This window comes from Salvelinus namaycush, chromosome 35 (assembly GCF_016432855.1).
Source record: "Salvelinus namaycush isolate Seneca chromosome 35, SaNama_1.0, whole genome shotgun sequence".
NCBI classification, from domain to species: domain Eukaryota; kingdom Metazoa; phylum Chordata; class Actinopteri; order Salmoniformes; family Salmonidae; genus Salvelinus; species Salvelinus namaycush.
Genome location: NC_052341.1, coordinates 13,444,899 through 13,466,499, shown reverse-complemented (window position 1 = coordinate 13,466,499; position 21,601 = coordinate 13,444,899). Strand labels below are relative to the sequence as shown.

At 42.5% G+C, this 21,601-nt stretch overlaps 1 protein-coding gene across 1 annotated transcript in view; it reads right to left on the bottom strand.

The window, feature by feature from the left end:
- The window catches only part of itga9 (integrin, alpha 9), a 125,997-nt gene that overhangs the window by 1,948 nt on the left and 102,448 nt on the right, over positions 1-21,601 (bottom strand). The window contains exons 21-27 of the mRNA XM_038975156.1: positions 20,550-20,633; positions 19,014-19,122; positions 14,721-14,828; positions 8,638-8,763; positions 7,916-8,035; positions 6,243-6,338; positions 2,601-2,720 (exon numbers count right to left, since the gene is read on the bottom strand). Coding sequence (XP_038831084.1) covers positions 2,601-2,720; positions 6,243-6,338; positions 7,916-8,035; positions 8,638-8,763; positions 14,721-14,828; positions 19,014-19,122; positions 20,550-20,633 — 763 coding nt within the window. The remainder of the gene's footprint in view (positions 1-2,600; positions 2,721-6,242; positions 6,339-7,915; positions 8,036-8,637; positions 8,764-14,720; positions 14,829-19,013; positions 19,123-20,549; positions 20,634-21,601) is intronic.

Sequence of the window (21,601 nt, the reverse complement as noted above, 5' to 3'; positions counted from 1 at the left end):
TGATATTGTTTTATGTAGTTTCTACTATTCTAAATGTTATATTTGATGATGATGTGCTGATTGTATGTGGTACTGTCATTATGGTATGTTGTCTTGTTGTTTTTTCTCTCTTGCATTGATCTCATTCATTTATCTCCGTTTGACCAGACCGTTTATTGACACAGACCTCTAGTCTGCTTTTCAAATGGCACCCTATTTCCGACAGATGTAGGATCTTAATTTGAGCCAGTTTGCTACAGCAGAAAAATAATCCTGTAGCAACATGAAACTGAATGATAATTAATGGGCATTTTTTTTAGGTGTTGATACAGTTTGTGGAAATTACAAACTTTAGAAGCCTTTTTTGAACCTTGAATACACCACAAGTTTGCATTTCCTGGCAGGAAAATTCTCAGCAACAAAAGAGTGATCATATTAAGATCTTACATATGTACATACAGTATTGCACTACTTCTGACCAGAGCCCTATGGGATTCCCTATAGACCCTGGTCAAAAGTGGGGCACTATATAGGGAATAGGGTGCCATTTGGGACACCTCTGCCTCAGGAATTTCCAGAAAAAGGGAAATAGTGGACATGGCGCTTGTAAGAGGGGTTTATTTTGGCAGGGTGCAAGGACCTGGGCAAAGGGAGGGGGGACGGCTGGTGTTTCTCTCTCTCTCTCTCTCACACACACACACACACACACACACACACACACACACACACACACACACACACACACACACACACACACACACACACACACACAGGATATCCCAGGACCAACATTCCAGGGTTTAGTCATGGTATTCCCAGTGGGAAAAATAAGGGAGTAGGAAAAGAGGAAAAGAATAGGAGTTTTGTGTGAAGAGAATTAAGAGGCCTCTTGTCTGGACATCAGTGTGATTGCCATTTCCCCTTCTGAGATCTTTCTTTCATGTGTGTAGTATGGTGTGTGTGTCTGCTTGACTGTGCGTGTGTGGTATGTATGGTTGGTGTAAATTATAGTGAGTTCCTTGTTTAGTTCCTGGGATGGTTGTTAAAGACTGGCCAAGAGCACCTCCCCTGTGACTGACTGCATGCCGCTCTAATCCAAGAGAAGCAGCACTTCACAACTGGACTGTGTGAACCAATCTCTGGACAACGTAGCACTGACAAAGGCTTGATGGCTGAAATGTGTTCATTGTGACTGCTGATAATAATTCAAAGTCATACCTTATTTGCGAGTGCTGACTGTCTTTTTCAGAAGAAATGTAGCACTGCCACAGACAAACCAAGAGGCTCTACACAAATTGCCTAATGTAGCTTGTTGTTTAACGAGCTTACGCATTAGCACGGGGAAAACATGTTCCTCTGACAATATGCCAAATGACATTAGCCAATGATGGCGACATTATACCAGGGCTCTCCGAACCCTGTTCCTGGAGAGCTACAGTCATGTAGGTTTTTGCTCCAACCCTAATCTAGCACACCTGATTCTAATAATTAGCTGGTTGATAAGCTGAATCACATTAGTTACAACTAGGGTTGGCGTGAAAACCTACAGGAGGGTAGCTCTCCAGGAACTGGGTTGGCGTGAAAACCTACAGGAGGGTAGCTCTCCAGGAACTGGGTTGGCGTGAAAACCTACAGGAGGGTAGCTCTCCAGGAACTGGGTTGGAGTGAAAACCTACAGGAGGGTAGCTCTCCAGGAACTGGGTTGGAGTGAAAACCTACAGGAGGGTAGCTCTCCAGGAACTGGGTTGGAGTGAAAACCTACAGGAGGGTAGCTCTCCAGGAACTGGGTTGGAGTGAAAACCTACAGGAGGGTAGTTCTCCAGAAACTGGGTTGGCGTGAAAACCTACAGGAGGGTAGCTCTCCAGGAACTGGGTTGGAGTGAAAACCTACAGGAGGGTAGCTCTCCAGGAACTGGGTTGGCGTGAAAACCTACAGGAGGGTAGCTCTCCAGGAACTGGGTTGGCGTTGAAACCTACAGGAGGGTAGCTCTCCAGGAACTGGGTTGGCGTAAAACCTACAGGAGGGTAGCTCTCCAGGAACTGGGTTGGAGTGAAAACCTACAGGAGAGTAGCTCTCCAGGAACTGGGTTGGAGTGAAAACCTACAGGAGGGTAGCTCTCCAGGAACTGGGTTGGAGTGAAAACCTACAGGAGGGTAGTTCTCCAGGAACAGGGTTGGAGAGCCCTACATTATACATTACCATGACACAAACTACAGCAATTAAAGTTGGTGCCATTAAGTGGTGAGGAAACTAATTATGTAGATTAGAGATAATTATCATAGGAAAAATGTGTCAAATTAGTAAATGACAGGGTACAGTCCTTAACGACCCTAGCCTTGATTACTTTGTGTTAGAATTTGGAGTTGTGGTTAACGTTTTGACCTGGATACAGGTCAACCAGAGTTGGAGGCTACAGTGTAGACTAGAGCACGATGAAGAAGTGTTTGCCAGTTAGAGGGGAGGTGTTCTAGGCTATAGTCTAAAACAATATGAGGGACAAACACCTCCCAATAACAACGCAATAACCAAGTATAGTCCATACAATTCGCTGTACTGCAGAAGACAATGTGTGTTTGTGTGCGTGTGTGTGTGTGTGTGCAAAAGTCGGAGTGTGTGTTACCTTCCAGAGCAGCACAGCCAGCAGTAGGAAGATGAGTATTCCCACCAGTAGGCTGATGGCAATGATCCAACCAACAACATAGCCCCTTGGCTCCTGGCTGTGGAGCGCCTCGAACACCAGCTGCAACACAATCAAACATAGCCTCAAACACAGACACACAGAGACATCCAGCCAACCACTTAGCCCCTCGGCTCCTGGAACACCAGCTGAAACACGACAAGAAGACAAATAGACTCAGACGTACAGACACAACAAGATTACAGTCAAACACAAATATATACACTAACACTCATCTGGAAAATATGAATTGTTTCTGAAATATTATGTATACCTACAACTATCCTAACTTTCCCGAGTGATGGAAATGTGAAAGATGGGAAATTGGAGGCTACAGACAAGATTACATTAGAAATACTGTACACTAACCAAGATCACATTACAACACAGACAGACACACGGACACACAGACTCGAGTTTAAAATAAAACCCAGAGACCTACTCACCTGTGTCTCGTTATCTAGAAATACCAAAGATCCAAAGCTCTCTATGAGAACTGTATCAGTCTATATCTGACAGACAAACCAGACCACAGAAGACATTCATATTGGACTGTGGCCGAATCCGAATCCCAAAGGGCACCCTGTTCCCTAACGAGTGCACACATTTTGACCAGGGGCCAATGAGCGCTGGTCAAAAGTAGTGCACTATGTAGGGAATATTGCAGCCACAGTGGGAATATCTTCTACGGTCTGGTGGAGTTTAAGAGAATCAAATGTTATTGGTCACATACACATATTTAGCAGATGTTATTGCAGGTGTAGTGAAATGTTGTGTTCCTAGCTGCAACACTGCAGTAGTATCTAACAATTCACAACAATACACACAAATCTAAAAGTAAAAGAATGGAATTAAGAAATATATAAATATTAGGACAAGCAATGTCGGAGTGGCATTGACTAAAATACAGTAGAATAGAATACAGTATATACAGTACATATGAAATGAGTAAAACAGTATGTAAACATGATTAAAGTGACTAGTGTTCCATTGTTAAAGTGACCAGTGATTCCATGTCTATAAGGCAGCAGCATCTAAGTTGCAGGGTTGAATGACGACTGCATGATGATGCCATTTCCTGGTTGATAATAGCGTCTGCTGTGAAATGTCTTACTTTTTAAACAGGCTCACGGGAAGTTCCTTTTTGGAACAATAGTGACAGTATTACTTGGTCTCTGTCCCAAATGGCACCCTATTCCATTTAAAGTGCACTACTTTTGATCCATAGGGCTCTGGTCAAAGCCCTAGTCAAAAGTAGTGTGCACTATACAGGGAATAGGGTGCCATTCGGAATGCAAGCTTGGCTGTGTCAGAGACTGGAATGTCTGGAGGACTATTCCAAGGTGACTTTTAAAAGGAGTTGGATGAAGCAAGAATGTCTGAGAAAGATAGAGGATCCCATGGCGTTAAATGATTTCAAATCAATCATACAATTGCAGCATTCTTGTTCTAAACTAAGAAAACAGTAGAATATTATGTTGCATAAAATACATGTTACCCATCTACATTTTAAGTGTTTAGTTATTTCATTGTACATGTGAACGTATTTCAAAACATGAATCAAATCAATCCTACTATTGCATCATCCTCACACAGTAAGGCCACAGATAATGTGCAGCAGAATATTATCTGTGGCCTTACTGTGTGAGGATGATGCAATAGTAGGATTGATTTGATTCATGTTTTGAAATATGTTCACATGTACACAAATCAAAATTGGAGCTATGTCTATAGCCATTTCAGTGTATATGACATGAGATTTTAAAACAACATTGAAACAACTGTATAGTCAGCTCATTTATGAATTTAAGAGAACTGGTTTGTTAAATTCAAAGGAGAACTTCATAACAAACATTCTCAGTCTGAACAAACAGACAGTCTGATCCCACTATAAATTATAGGTCTAAGTCATTTTTGCCTGCTTCCCATGACATTAATTCACAATGACCCACTAAATTATCTGTGTTTACTCTGACAAAATCCTTAGTTGACTTAACTCTTCATAATTTAGCTAAGTGCCAACCTCCAAGGCCAGAGAGGGGGTGAGCCTAAATACTGTCTCTGGAGGGGAGACGTGGTCTCACACACGCGCACACACACACTACTATAGGTGGCAACCAGACAGTGTGTGTGTGTGTGTTTGTGTCTGTGCTTGATTGAGCTTGCCTGGCTTAATGGCCCAATTGAACTGCAAAGCTCGCACATCTGACACTCCAGGCAGGCTAGAGCAAACGCTCAAAATATGGAAGAAAGATCAGCGATAGTGTTTGAACCCAGGGCTGGGTCTGGGTTGAAGATGGGAAACCCTTCTACTATCCCTCCATCCTAGACATCAGGCTTCCACAATAACACACCATTCCAACTGGAATATATGGTGCATAGCGAAAAGGAAAATGACCATGAAATATGTAAAAATTTCACCTCTTTAAACTGTAACGTGTTCCGTTAAGAATACTGTCAGGATACGTCGCAAATGGCACCCTATTCCTGATATCGTGCACTACTTTTGTGATCAAAAGTACTAGCACTATATATGGAATAGGGTGCCATTTGGGATGCGTACGCAGCGTTACCAAGAGTGTTTCACCGTGTGAGACTCCAGTCCTCATGGGATTTAAGGATGCAAATGTGGCATGAAAATGCAACACCGGCCGAACAACCGAGACAGAGAAGACAGAGACCAAGAAGATGACTAGGATAAATCTTCTTTAACTGTCACTCCTCCTGAACGCTTTCCCACATTTGTAAAAAAATCCATTGTGGAATTCTACCTTGTCATTACGAATGTCAAATCACTTGCGTGTGTGTGCAATGGAAACGTATGTTACATTCTGATCTGTACTCTGACTGACTCCAGCTGAGTTTGTGCTGTACTAACAACGTTGAAAAATGTCTACGCCTACGGGTACTAAAACTTAAGGAACCATTTAAGGCGAGTCTTCTATTGCTGAGCTTTATAACTCATACATTATTTTGTTCTCCCATCATTTACCAGGGCCTGTTTGCATGGCACGGGTGATAAACTAAATCTTGTCAGCTGTTGATAAGTAGCAGGCTTGCTGGGAAAAGGGCCTCATCGCAGTAAAGATAAACCAAGACTACTGCACCCCGAGCGAGCACAGGAACTACGAGCTGGGGCCTGGAGGTCATCAATGTAATCAGCTGAGAGGATCTGGGACGAGGGGATGCCGAGCGCTCGTCACTTCATTCCACTGGTCCACAGGCACATCCAATCACTCAACGCAGAGGCCTGCTGCCCTGTGTGAGTGTGTATGTATGTGTGTGTGTGTGTGCTACCCTGCTGTCCTTGAGGACTCACCCCCTCAAAATACAACCCCCATGACATCCAGGTTGAGCTGGTTTCCTGCCACCAGCTGCTCCCCAGGCTTAAATCAAGATTCAGCTTCTAGATTCACCCCTCACGGCTGGCTGAGGTACAGCACCTAATAGTATTAAACTGGCTGTCTCCCTGACATCATGTTGTGTCTACTACATGCTGAAACTGATCCCCTCAAACATGCTGATTGGGTCACACATACTGTAAAGTGCTTTGCAGTAATACATCTGTGTGAGTGATGTTCTTACTGAAGTGTCTTCTGATAGGCCCTCTGGTACCTCCATGGCCCTCCCGTCCACTCTCACGTTACCCCTTGTCACGAACTGGATCAGCGACGAGCTGTCCTGTAGGTGTGTGAGGAGAAGGGGGAGGGGGGATAAATAGAAGGTGGGCGGGGGTTTAATACAACTTCCTTCAGATCCATAATGGAATACCAATATACTTGTGTAATAACCATGTACAGTAACAACGTAATAATCATGTAATAACTATGTAACCACCATGTCATAATCATGTAACCACCATGTAACCACCATGTAACCAACATGTAACCACCATGTAATAATCATGTAATAACCATGTAACAACGTAATATGTAATAACCATATAACAACGTAATAATATGTAACAACCATGTAACCACCATGTAATAATATGTAACAACCATGTAACCACCATGTAATAATATGTAACAACCATGTAACCACCATGTAATAATCATGTAATAACTATGTAACAACGTAATATGTAATAACCATATAACAACGTAATAATATGTAACAACCATGTAACCACCATGTAATAATATGTAACAACCATGTAACCACCATGTAATAATCATGTAATAACTATGTAACAACGTAATATGTAATAACCATATAACGTAATAATATCTAACAACCATGTAACCACCATGTAATATGTAACAACCATGTAACCACCATGTAATAATCATGTAATAACTATGTAACAACGTAATATGTAATAACCATATAACAACGTAATAATATGTAACAACCATGTAACCACCATGTAATAATATGTAACAACCATGTAACCATGTAACCACCATGTAATAATATGTAACCACCATGTAACCACCATGTAATAATATGTAACCACCATGTAACCACCATGTAATAATATGTAACAACCATGTAACCACCATGTAATAATATTTAACCACCTGTTAAAGGAATTTTGATTCCTGTTTATCAACCAATTCAATTTAAACACTCTGCCCATAAATAAGAATTTGTAAGATAATTATCAGCCAAATGGACAGAAACCAGTCTTAAAATCAATCAATCAATAGTGTTTATTCTCGAGAGTACTGATCATAATACATTTTACATCAGGTTATATAATAAAGATGATGTCATAGGTTTTAATGTCCAACCTCCTCTCGGATACAATGCCAATACAGTTCGAGTTCTCATTACTGTCTGCCACCTGTTAAACTATCTACAACCAACCCAAGGTCTTTCCCCTCCCTGGGTAGAGACATCATTCTAGCCTGTCTGAAGATAAACCCATTCTTTCTAACAAGGAACACATAACATTCAACATTTATAATTATTCAGTCTTACAGTAGTATTCTGTTTAGTTATAATTCTAAGTCAAATGTATACATATTTTAGTCATTAAACACAAAAATCCCGTAACACCACCATGTAACCACCATGTAATAATATGTAACAACCATGTAACCACCATGTAATAATATGTAACAACGTAATATGTAATAACCATATAACAACGTAATAATATGTAACCACCATGTAATAACAACCATGTAACCACCATGTAATAATCATGTAATAAGTAATAACCATGTAACGTAATATGTAACAACCATGTAATAATCATGTAACAACCATGTAACAACAATGTAATAATCATGTAATAACCATGTGTGTACCCGATTCAGTATCTCTGTGTTTAGTAGAAGTTTCACATCTATACTGATAGCATCCTCTTTGGTCTGGGAGCCCAGAGTACATGAGATGGTTAAACATGCTCTCCCTGGCCGGTCACAATCCTGTTGGAGAGAGAGATGAGGTAGAGAGACAGTGAGAGGGGGAATTGGGAGAGAAAGAGAGAGAGCGAGCGAGCGAGATGGAGAGAGAGAGAGGAAGGATAGGGATTGAGAGAGAAAGACAGACAGAGAGAGAGAGAAGGGGGAGAGAGAGAGGGAGAGGGACAGAGAGAGAACGAGTGGGGATAGAGAATGGGAGAGAGAGAGAGAGAGAAGGGGGAGAGAGAGAGGGAGAGGGACAGAGAGAGAGAAAGAGGGGGGGTAGAGAGCGGGAGAGAGGACAGAGAGAGAAAGAAGGAGAGAGGTGAACAGTTGTTACACTGCAACACACATCATACATCAGCAGGGGAAACACCTTCAGTGAACCCGAAAACTCCACTGACTGACTATCCCAAGTGTGTGTGTGCATGCATCTGTCTGTGTGTGTGTTTATAGGTGCGTGCGTGCGTGCATGAACCTCCCTCTCTCTCTGTATGTGTGTGTCTGTATGTTTGCATGAGTGCGTCTGTGTGTGCAACTTTCTCTTTGTGCCTATGTGTGTGTGTGTTTCTCTCTCTGTGTCTGTGTGTGTGTGTTTCTCTCTGTATGCGTGTGTGTTTATTTACCAGGACCCTGCGGCCAGACTTGGTGAAGAAGGCGAAGATGGTGTGGAAGATATTCTCTCTGTCCTGGGGGATGGTACAGGGCTGGGGGTTCCTGTGGGGGGTGCAGTTCCCTCGCCCCTCCGCCACCTGGGGAGATGGAGGGAGAGGGGGAGGGAGTTTGAGGGAGGATAGGAGTTGGAGAGAGAAATATCTCAGAATTGTTCAACAATATACACATTCTACAAGTAAGTAATAACAGAGGACTCTCCCGAGAGCCCAATAATGTTATTTTTAAGACACACTGATGTTCATACAAATATATTTCTCATAATGTTAAATGTTTAACAATATGTTTATTGGTTTAACATGGTTTTTACTTGTTTTAAAAAGTACAAGGACTGGGTGCCTGTGGGACCGTCGGTGAGTGATGAGAAAAGTCTGACTGGTTCATCGGACTCGGCCTTCAGCTTGTAGGGGTCCCCAGGGTGTGAGGTTGAGAGTGTGAATGTGGAGACTGCCTCTGTCACAAATGGGAACCTACTTCCTGTATAGTGCACTAGTTTTAACCAGGGCCCAAGGGCTCTGGTCAAAAGTAGTACACTATATAGGGAGTAGGGTGCCATTTGGGACGTAAGCCTGTCTATCAGGCATACTGTCAGCTACTCCTGCCGATGTCCCAGGATTATGGGTCTTAGGGGTTGAGAGGAAGTTCTGCACCCCAGCAGGAGGGCAGGAGGTGGGGGTAGAAAGCGACAGACGGTGCCGCTCCCTGACAGGTTTCCCATATGGAGTGATTTAGAGCCAGGGTGGTTTATCACCACCAACCATACCCCCAGGGAACACTTCCCCTTTCCTCTCTCTGCTTACCCTTTCCTCTGCCTCTCCCCTCTCTCTCTCTACCCCCCATATCTCTCTCTTTGTCGCTCTTTCTTTCTCCCTCCCCCACCATTTCTCTCTCTACTATCCCTCTGTCTCTCTCTACGCTCTGTTTCTCTCTCTCTATCTCTCCCCGATCCTTCGCTTTCTCCCTCTCTCATCCCCTTTTTCGATCTCTCCATCTCTCCCCGACCCCCCCCCCCCCTTTCTTTCTCTCTCTCTCACAACCTCACCCTCTCTCTTATCCAGAAGGGGAAGTGTCCTATAACCTCTCCATTGTCTGTTTTATACCACCCACTACCTCTCTCCTCTCTACCCCTTCAGAGCACTATTTTATTCTATCTACAATCGCTACACTTTTATGACTTTGGGCTTAACTGTCCAGGGTGTCCTGTGTTTTTGTTACTTCAATCCACTGCCTGAGAAAGAGTCATGCCTGTGTCCCAAATGGCACCCTGTTCCCTATATAGGGCACTACTTTGTCGGGAATAGGATGCCATTTTGAACAGACATTATGATTCATACAGTGGGCTAACTTTAACTCTGTCTGTTAGATGAAAGAGAGATAGAGAGATAGAAAGAGAGAGGCGAGAGAGAATGAGAGAAAATGAAAGAATGAGAGAAAATGAGAGAATGAGATAGAAAGAGAGAGCGAGAATGAGAGAGATAGAAAGAGAGAGGAGCGAGAAAGAATGAGAGAATGAGAGAGAGAGAAAGTGAGAGAAAGAGAGAGAGAGAGAGGAGAGAGAAAGAGAGAGGAGAGAGACTCCCTGCTGGAAGAGAATTTAATGGTATGGAATTCTGAATAGATTGATGGTATGTTTAGTTTCCCTAGAGTAAGGACCACAGCTCATTTAGCTGTGATACATTATATCAATAAAGACATTGTTGACTCTCAAAAGCTGGTTTTGTTTTACGATTGCATCATTATTGTACATGAAAAATAATGTTGTTTCTGGCGTCAGTGTGTAGCCCACCATTTGGTGCCAGACAGGTGTTGGACTAATTAACCAATTATGTCTATTTATTTTGTATCCATTGCTACCAGATTCTTAGTTAATACCAATCAAATCCCAGGTAAGTATAATCTTAAACCGAGCTCCTAAATAAAGGGTTACCTTGTTGTTTTTTTACACTGAAATCAATACGTTAGGATGAATGTAAGATCATGACTGGAAATCAAACAAACCGCAATGCGCCAAGTTTTTTTGCTCGTTTTTCTTGCATGTTTATTTTGTCTGTTAATAGATGTCTGTCACGCTGAAGTACAGTATAAGGAGAACATCTCACTGTAAAATGACCTCTCCTTATCCCTATAGGACAGAGAGACTACATATTCAGACAGTGTTAACACAGACAAAGTGTGTATCCAAAATGGCACCCTATTCCCTATGTAGTGCACTACTTTTGACCAGGGCCCCAGTTTCTGATCGCTGTGACTCCAAATCTACGTTGGGGATGTTATAGAATAGTAGAATGATCTGCAGGTGTCCCATTACCCCCCGTTTCCCCAAGCTATCTGATCCTTCCAATTGATTCCAGATGTGGTGACGCAGGGTGGGATACGGTCTGCACTCTCTGCTCCAGTCCTCCCATTCACACAGTCAACACAATTAACAGGTTGAGCTCTCCCCTGATCTACCTATATACAGGGGTTATGATAACACAGCACCCACTGAGGGTATGGAGTTTCTCAGCCTAAATGAGACACTGTTGTTCTGAAACAAAATGGTCGCCCAGCCAGGCTAGCTATAGTAGCTGTATCAACATTTCTTTCCCCTTTATAGATTTTTGGGGGGGCCTCAAAAGGTGCCTCGCACTGTTCTAACAGGTCCTGTGTTCCATGACCCGAAACAGATAAACTAGCAGCTTGTATTAAAGTGTTTGCTACTGTGGATCCAGAGCACTCGGCCATGAAGGCAAACAAGAGTGATAGACTTCATTCAGTAGGATAAAGGCAACAAAGGATGTGGACAAGTCGATAAACCAATAAATAACGCCAGAGGTACTGATGTTTGGGCGAATGGGTAAATAGTGTGGGGAGACTGCTGTTGGACATATAGACAGCGAAATAATGTTATGGGTCTCCCCTCTGAGCCTGGTTCTTGTCTAGATATCTTCCTTCTAGGAAGTTTTTCACTAGCCTTTTGCTTGCCCTTTGAAGTCCAGGCTCGGTTAAGCATTAGCATGCTTCAGTTCGGCTGGCGCCTAGCTGAACTTGGCTAGGCAAACCGAACGATTGTTGGCTGGGGGGCAGTATTGAGTAGCTTGGATGAATAAGGTGTCCAGAGTAAACTGCCTGCTACTCAGGCCCAGAAGCTAATATATGCATATTACACTCTGAAGTTTCTAAAACTGTTTGAATGATGTCTGTGAGTATAACAGAACTCATATGGCAGGCAAAAACCTGAGAAAAAATCCAACCAGGAAGTGGGAAATCTGAGGTTTGTAGGATTTCAAGTCTTTGCCTATTGTAAAATTTGGTCCAATTGCACTTCCCAAGGCTTCCACTATATGTCAACAGTCTTTAGAACCTTGTTTCAGGCTTCTACTGTGAAGGAGGAGAGAATAAGAGCTGATTGAGTAAGAGGTCTGGCAGAATGCCATGAGCTCAGTCTTGCGCGCGCCCGTGAGAGTTAGTTGCGTTCCATTGCATTTCTAAAGACAAAGGAATTCTCCGGTTGGAACATTATTGAAGATTTATGTTAAAAACATCCCAAAGATTGATTCTATACATTGTTTGAGATGTTTCTACGAACTGTAACAGAACTTTTTGACTTTGTCTGGACCTAGTGCTCGCGCCTCATGAATTTGGATTTGTGAACTAAATGCACGAACAAAAAGGAGGTATTTGGACATAAATGATGGACTTTATCGAACAAAACAAACATTTATTGTGGAACTGGGATTCCTGGGAGTGCATTCTGATGAAGATCATCAAAGGTAAGTGAATATTTATAATGCTATTTCTGACTTCGGTTGACTCCACAACATGGCGGGTATCTGTATGGCTTGTTTTGGTCTCTGAGCGCTGTACTCAGATTATTGCATGGTGTGCTTTTTCGAATCTGACACAGCGGTTGCATTAAGGAGAAGTTTATATATAATTCCATGCATAACACTTGTATTCTTTATCAATGTTTATTATGAGTATTTCTTTAAATTGATGTGGCTCTCTGCAAAATCACCAGATGTTTTGGAAGCAAAACATTACTGAACATAACGCGCCAATGTAAACTGAGATTTTTGGATATAAATATGAACTTTATCGAACAAAACATACATGTATTGTGTAATATGAAGTCCTATGAGTGTCATCTGATGAAGATCATCAAAGGTTAGTGATTCATTTTATCTCTATTTCTGCTTTTTGTAGTCCTCTCTTTGGCTGGAAAAATGGCTGTGTTTTTCTGTGACTAGGTGCTGACCTAACATAATCGCATGGTATGCTTTCGTTGTAAAGCCTTTTTGAAATCGGACACTGTGGTGGGATTAACAACAAGTTTATCTTTAAAATGGTGTAAAATACTTGTATGTTTGAGGAATTTTAATTATGAGATTTCTGTTGTTTGAATTTGGCGCCCTGCACTTTCACTGGCTGTTGTCATATCGATCCCGTTAACGGGATCTCAGCTGTAAGAAGTTAAAAGACCTTTGCTTGAAAAATTTGAAAAAAAGCGCCAATAGTACTGTTTGTCCACTTTGAGATGCCGTAGCCAATATACAATTCCTCAAAATTGTTAGAATTAAACTCAAGTAATCTGTCATTCATTTTGATGTTTTTGCTGAGGAGATCTCAGTCACGCAATTTTACATTTAACTAAGATGTTTAGTGCAGTATTTCTCAATAACAAATTGTGCATAAAAACGAGTCATCTCTAGTTTAATGACAAAAAAATACTTTATTGAAGAATCCCTACTGCTGACCAATCACCGTCGAAGGGGCGTAGACTTCGGCTACTGACCTTGGCTTGCCTCGAGAAAGAATGATGTGTGCCCGAACAGCCGAAAAAAAACCTTACCGAAGTCCAAAACAAACAAAAACGCCATAAAATACTATCATGAGCCCTATTTGCACGGGACTAGAATTACTATAGAACATCGGTTATGTAATTATTACCCCAGCATGCCCGTTTTTCCAGTGGACAATTCGGATGGGATTAGTTTTACCAAACTGCCCTTGTAATAATTTGTTTTCCTCATTCAAAATTGACCGCTATGAAGGAAGCCTGGAGGCTCTCTAGGCGAGAAGATAATTCAAATGTCTAGGGATAGCCTAATATTGGCCTGATGGCCTTCAGTCAAAATAATAATGCATATCAATTCACTTCCTTCAACCTACACAGACATTTAATTACCTGACGTATTTGGCAATTTATCAATTCATTAGCACAATATCGTCCACTTCATCTTTTAAAAGAGAAGTATGGCACTAGGAAAGTTGATATGTGACAAAACAGATCATTCATCTGTAGGCTACGTGCATAGCACTTTGTTTTAAGCATCGATTTGTTCCCATGTTCTTACCCAAACTGGGTGCTCCACCTGTTAAACTCTGTAATATCCCTTAAAACACAGGAATGATGATTCACACAGGATAAGGATTATCAGAGGACCTGGGAGTTTTCTGAAAAATAGTAGGTTTTTAGGGCTGGGATAATAACCTTCCTGCCAAGTAAAAATGACTGACATAGAAGATTCGGACAGGACTAAAATGACAGATGTGGTGATTTGTGCCCGTGCACATAATTCCATTACCTGAGCTGCCCCAGTAAAACCGTCACAATAGGGCTATAATATATGCACCAACTGTTTTGGCTGGGAAGCATGCGGACGACGCCTTTGGTGTAAAGCACTTTGTAGCGTCTGCTGATGTAAAAAGGACCTTATACATGAATCTGATTCATTTAATTTGATTGATAGACTGCTTTTGGATGGATGGATTGGTAAATAATGTCGATACCGGTCGATAATTTGGACAGATGGATGGACAGGTAAAAAGACTGTTGTTGGCAGACAGGTAGGCCAGACTGAGGTACACACCTATGGAACACGTCTGCCCTTTTGCCAGCCAGATGGTTGATTGATAGATAGACAGATATATACATACAGACAGACAGATACATACAGACAGACAGATACATACATAGACAGACAGACAGACAGACAGACAGACAGACAGACAGACAGACAGACAGACAGACAGACAGACAGACAGACAGACAGACCTGTGAGTCCATGATGAGGAACATGTCGGCCCCATTGCCAGCCAGCCGGTTGGGGATCCTGATGTCCACTATGGAGCCAGGGAGCCTGCTGGGGCCGTTGTTGATCACCTGGAAGAAGATGAGAAAGAAGGAAATATTAGGGAGAGAAAGATTGTGGAGGGTAGAGAGTAATATAAAGTCAGGGGTTAGAGAGGTAGAGAATTGAGGTTAGAGAGAGATGGTGGGGGCGGTGCCTAGCTCCACTCCCATTACCCAGGCACTCTCTATTGACTTCTATAAACGTAAAAGCCTTGGTTTCATGCATGTTAACATTAGAAGCCTCCTCCCTAAGTTTGTTTTATTCACTGCCCTAGCACACTCTGCCAACCCGGATGTCCTAGCCATGTCTGAATCCTGGCTTAGGAAGACCACCAAAAACCCTGAAAGTTCCATCCCTAACTATAACATTTTCTGACAAGAATGAACTGCCAAAGGGGGCGGAGTTGCAATCTACTGCAGGGATAGCCTGCAGAGTTCTGTCTTACTATCCAGGTCTGTGCCCAAACAATTTGAGCTTCTACTTTTATAAATCCACCTCTCCAGAAACAAGTCTCTTACCGTTTCCGCTTGCTATAGACCACCTTCTGCCCCCAGCTGTGCCCTGGACACCATATGCGAATTGATTGCCCCCCCATCTATCTTCAGAGTTCGTTCTGTTAGGTGACCTAAACTGGGACATGTTTAACTTCTTTCAGCTAGGGGGCAGATTTGTTATTATTTTCTTTTTTTAATAACGTTCCCAAGGTAAACGGACTATTTCTCAGGCCCAGATCGTAGAATATGCATACAATTTACAGATTAGGATAGAAAACACTCCAAAGTTTCCGAAACTGTCAAAATATTGTCTGTGAGTATAACAGAACTGATTTTGCAGGCAAAAACCTGAGGAAATCCAACCCGGAAGTGCATTTTTTTTTTTATCCCTGTTCCGTTGCCTGCCTCTCTTCCATTTAAAGGGGTATCAACCAGATTCCTTTTCCAATGGCTTCCTCAGGCTGTGACCAGGCTTTAGACATAGTTTCAGGCTTTTATTTTGAAAAATTAGCGAGATTTTTCAAAACGAGTCAGGTGTCCTTTGATTAGTTCCTGCGCGCGAGAGGGGTAGCTCGACATTTTCTTTCTCTCTTTTATTGAATAGGTTACCGTCCGGTTTAAATATTATCGATTATGTATGTTAAAAACAACCTGAGGATTGATTATAAAAAATGTTTGACATGTTTCTACGAGCATTACGGATACTTTTTGGAATTTTCGTCTGCCTTTCAGGAACGGAACGAGGCTGTGGTTTTCTGAACATAACGCGCAAACCAAATGGCGGTTTTTGGTTATAAAACTAATATTTATCGAACAAAAATAACATTTATTGTGTAACTGGGAGTCTCGTGAGTGCAAACATCCGAAGATTATCAAAGGTAAGCGATTAATTTTATTGCTTTTCTGACTTTCGTGACCATGCTAATTTGGGGCTAGCTGTTCTTACTGTTTTGTCTAGTGATTGATAAACTCACAAACGCTTGGATTGCTTTCGCTGTAAAGCATATTTTCTAAATCTGACACGATAGGTGGATTAACAACAAGCTAAACTGTGTTTTGGTATATATCACTTGTGATTTCATGATTATAAATATTTTTAGTATTATTTTTGAATTTGGCGCTCTGCAGTTTAGTGGTTGTTGTTGATAAATGATCCCAGTACCGGGATCCGTGCGTCAAGAAGTTAACACCCCGGCCATCCTACAATCTAAGCTTGATGCTCTCAATCTCACACAAATTATTAATGAACCCACCAGTTACAACCCCAAATCCATAAACACGGGCATGCTCATAGATATCATCCTAACCAAATACACCTCTGCTGTCTTCAACCAGCATCTCAGCAATCACTGCCTCATTGCCTGCGTCCGTAATGGGTCTGCGGTCAAGCGACCACCCCTCATCACTGTCAAACGCTCCCTAAAACACTTCAGCGAGCAGGCCTTTCTAATTGACCTGGCCCGGGTATCCTGAAAGGATATTGACCTCATTCCGTCAGTATAGTACACCTGGTTGTTTTTTAAAAGTGCTTTCCTCACCATCTTAAATAAGCATGCCCCATTCAAAAAATGTAGAACAAGGAACAGATATAGCCCTTGGTTCTCTCCAGACCTGACTGCCCTTGACCAGCACAAAAACATCCTATGGCGTAATGCATTAGCATCGAATAGCCCCCGCGATATGCAACTTTTCAGGGAAGTTAGGAACCAGTATACACAGGCAGTTAGGAAAGCAAAGGCTAGCTTTATCAAACAGAAATTTGCATCCTGTAACACTAACTCCAAAAAGTTCTGGGACACTGTAAAGTCCATCGAGAATAAGTGCACCTCCTCACAGCTGCCCACTGCACTGAGGCTAGGAAACACTGTCACCACCGATAAATCCGCGATAATTGAGAATTTCAATAAGCATTTTTCTACGGCTGGCCATGCTTTCCACCTGGCTACCCCGACCCCGGTCAACAGCCCTGCACCCCTCACTGCAACTTGCCCAAGCCTCCCCCATTTCTCCTTCACCCAAATCCAGATAGCTGATGTTCTGAAAGAGCTGCAAAATCTGGACCCCTACAAATCAGCAGGGCCAGACAATCTGGACCCTCTCTTCCTAAAATTATCTGCCGAAATTGTTGCAACCCCTATCACTAGCTTGTTCAACCTCTCTTTCGTATTGTCTGAGATCCCCAAAGATTGGAAAGCTGCCGCGGTCATCCCCCTCTCCAAAGGGGGAGACACTCTAGACCCAAACTTTTACAGACCTATATCTATCCTACCCTGCCTTTCTAAGGTCTTCGAAAGCCAAGTTAACAAACAGATCACCGGCCATTTCGAATCCCACCGTACCTTCTCCGCTATGCAATCTATTTCCGAGCTGGTCACGGGTGCACCTCAGCCGCGCTCAAGGTTCTAAATGATATCATAACCGCCATCGATAAGAGACAATACTGTGCAGCTGTATTCATCGACCTGGCCAAGGCTTTCGACTCTGTCAATCACTATATTCTTATCGGCAGACTCAACAGCCTTGGTTTCTCAAATGACTGCCTAGCCTGGTTCACCAACTACTTCTCTGACAGAGTTCAGTGTGTCAAATCGGAGGGCCTGTTGTCCGGACCTCAGGCAGTCTCAATGGGGGTGCCACAGGGTTCAATCCTCGGGCCGACTCTTATCTCTGTATACATCAATGATGATTCTCTGATCCACCTCTACGCAGATGACACCATTCTGTATACTTCTGGCTTTTCTTTGGACACTGTTAACTAACCTCCAGACGAGCTTCAATGCCATTACAACTCTCCTTCCGTGGCCTCCAACTGCTCTTAAATGCAAGCAAAACTAAATGCATACTCTTCAACCGATCGCTGGACAAACCTACCCGCCCGTCCAGCATCACTACTCTGGACGGTTCTGACTTAGAATATGTGGACAACTACAAATACCTAGGTGTCTGGTTAGACTGTAAACTCTCCTTCCAGACTCACATTAAGCATCTACAATCCAAAATTACATCTAGAATCGGCTTCCTATTTCGCAACAAAGCCTCCTTCACTCATGCTGCCAAACATACCCTCGTAAAACTGACTATCCTACCGATCCTTGACTTCGGCGATGTCATTTTCAAAATAGCCTCCAACACTCTACTCAGCAAATTGGATGCAGTCTATCACAGTGCCATCTGTTTTGTCACCAAAGCCCCATATACTACCTACCACTGCGACCTGTATGCTCTTGTTGGCTGGCCCTCGCTTCATATCCGTCGCCAAACCCACTGGCTCCAGGTCATCTATAAGTCATGGCTAGGTAAAACCCTGCCTTATCTCAGCTCACTGGTCACCATAGCAGCACCCACCCGCAGCACGCGCTCCAGCAGGTATATTTCACTGGTCATCCCCAAAGCCAATTCCTCCTTCGGCCGCCTTTCCTTCCAGTTCTCTGCTGCCAATGACTGGAACGAACTGCAAAAATCACTGAAGCTGGAGACTCATATCTCCCTCACTAGCTTTAAGCACCAGCTTTCAGAGCAGCTCACAGATCACTGCACCTGTACATAGCCAATCTGTAAATAGACCATCCAACTACCTCATCACCATATTGTTATTTATTTTATTTATTTTGCTCCTTTGCACCCCAGTACCGCTACTTGCACACTCATCTTCTGCACATCTATCACCCCAGTGTGAAATAAATCAAATAAAGGGGGTGGGGGGAGGGGTGTCACCAGTACCTGAAAGGTAAAGTTGAGTGGCTGGAAGTTACACTCCATGTCCTCCAGCTGGACGAAGCGAGAGGCAGCGATGGAGTTCCCATACTCAAAGGACGTTGGGTTCACCACACTGTGGACAGACGGACGGACAGAGACAGACCGAAAGGCAGGCAGCAAGGCAGACAGGCAAGCAGATGGACAGTTAGACAGTTCAACTAACAGTCAGTCAGACAGACAGTAATTGGTATTGCACATTACCAACAGATTCATGATATCATATCACTTTTTTTTTTATAACAAATTTGTGTAGGTCTGTATGTTTCATACATAAATGAGAGAGAGTGATTAAAGACTGGTGTGTTGTCCAGATGTTTTCTTCATGTCCTGTGGGGGAGGAAGGCTGTTCTGTTGTTGTGAGAATGGAACATATCAGCTTGAAAGCCCTTTATCTCTAGCTGCATTTTATCAGAGAGTTAGTTAGTTCAGAGAGAGAGAGAGCGCGAAGGACAGACACACAGAGAGAGACACAAGAGACACAGAGAGAGACAGACATAAATAGAGAGTATAAATCAGAGAAAATGGAGAGAGAGACGCAATGTCCAAATGGCCAAGTTCCTCCACAGAGAGGAAACAGCTCAGCTACAGCTCAGCTACAGCTCTGCTGTCTGATAATGCTGTCTGATAATGTAACTCAGCTCTGTCTGTCTGGTGTCTTTAATCTGTTAAGAGGCTTAGAACAGAGCTGTAGAGACCAGGCACACACAAACTAGCAGAGAAACTGAGCGTTAGTTTGACTATCACTTTGATCTTAATGTGACCGTTTATATTAATCTTGATACAGTTAAAATAAACAGAGTGACTTTATTGATTTTATGATTTTTTATGATTTTAGCCTACCATCTTAGCATGCAGTCCAAGCTGCTTGATACTGTATATTTGAATAATCCATGGTGTTGTTTAGTGACTTCATCTGATAGCATAAGGGTAGCATAAATTCAGTCTACGCACCCAGACAGTATGGGAATGTAGTGTGTTTGGCCCATAGAGATAGTTAGAGGATTCAACTTTGATATAACACGTTTTTGCATGGGCATTGCCATTGAGGGCTTCCACCATTTTAAAGTAGTCAACTGGGCGGGATTCCTATGGGTTGGGAGTGATCAGCCAACGATCAGAGCATGGTCTTCTTCTTGGGTGCTATGGTTTGTAAATGGCTTTAAGCTATATCACCGCCATCTAGTGGCCACAATAAATGAATTACAATATTTGGTTCAGGACTCCAGCACTGCAGATGGCGGTAAATCACCAATATTAGCTTTACGCTTTTTTCAAACACAAAATAAGAAGAAAATGGACTACTTTATAATGGAGATAGCCTTAATGGCGCTGCCCATGCTGGCACAGATGCCGTAATAGCACAGATACAAAGATCTTTCCATCTCTATGGTTTGGCCTAACTGTAATGAATGGTTTACAGTATGTCTACAGTTAGCAGACCACTCCCATTGCAGACCAAGTCATTATGTTTTGTCCTCTTGCGCATTTTGAACCACTTACCCAGTGATAGTTGTGTCTACCTCATGGACCAGTGGGATAGATAGATCCAAGGTGTTGTCCAACAGTTTATGTTCAGGGTTGGCACTACAATGAGAAAACAATAACAGGCATTTAACATATAATAGATGTTAATACATTAACGATGCCAATTTTCAGCATAGTGATTCAAGTACAAATCTTTGTATTCTTGACAGCAATATGAAAGAGAAAGTTAGCTAGGTCTTAAATTCTTCTGTTCAAAGAAAGAAAGGTCTTCTTTTTTCCACTGCTAACTTCACTAATCTGGCAACTTGGAGTTATTCACCCCTCCCAGCCTTATGTGACAGCAGACCCCTCCCAGCCTTATACGACAGCAGACCCCTCCCAGCCTTATACGACAGCAGACCCCTTCTGGTCTTATGTGAAAGCAGTTGTAGCCATAGCCGTGGGAAGCAGGGGTGCTGAGGGTACTGCAGCACCCCCTGAAAAATCTAAATATAGAATAATAAGATTTTTTTTATTTTTTTAAATCTACTTTTTTTAAATATATACTTTTTCACAAAAGTAGTGCACTGGGCCTTTACTAGTATTGGCGGACCAATATAGACATCTGTAATATTTTTATTCTGCACAGGCTTCCTTCTTTTCACTCTGTCAATTAGTTTAATATTGTGGAGTAACCACAATGTTGTTAATCCATCCTCAGTTTTCTTCTATCACAGTCTCATGGTGAAATCATGCCAGTTTCCTTCCTCTCCGGCAACAGAGTTAGGAAGGCAGCCTGTATCTTTGTAGTGACCATCCAAACTGTAATTAATAACTTAATTATGCTCAAAGGGATATTCAACGTCTGCTTTTTTTTTACCCATCTACCAAAAGGTGCTCTTCTTTGCGAGGCATTGGAAAACCTCCCTGGTCTCTGTGGTTGAAAATGTGTTTGAAATGCACTGCTCGACTGAGGGTCCTTACAGATAATTGTATGTGTGGGGTACAGCGATGAGGTAGTCATAAAAAATGTATGTTAAACACTATTATTGCACAAACAGTGAGTCCATACACCTTATTATGTAACT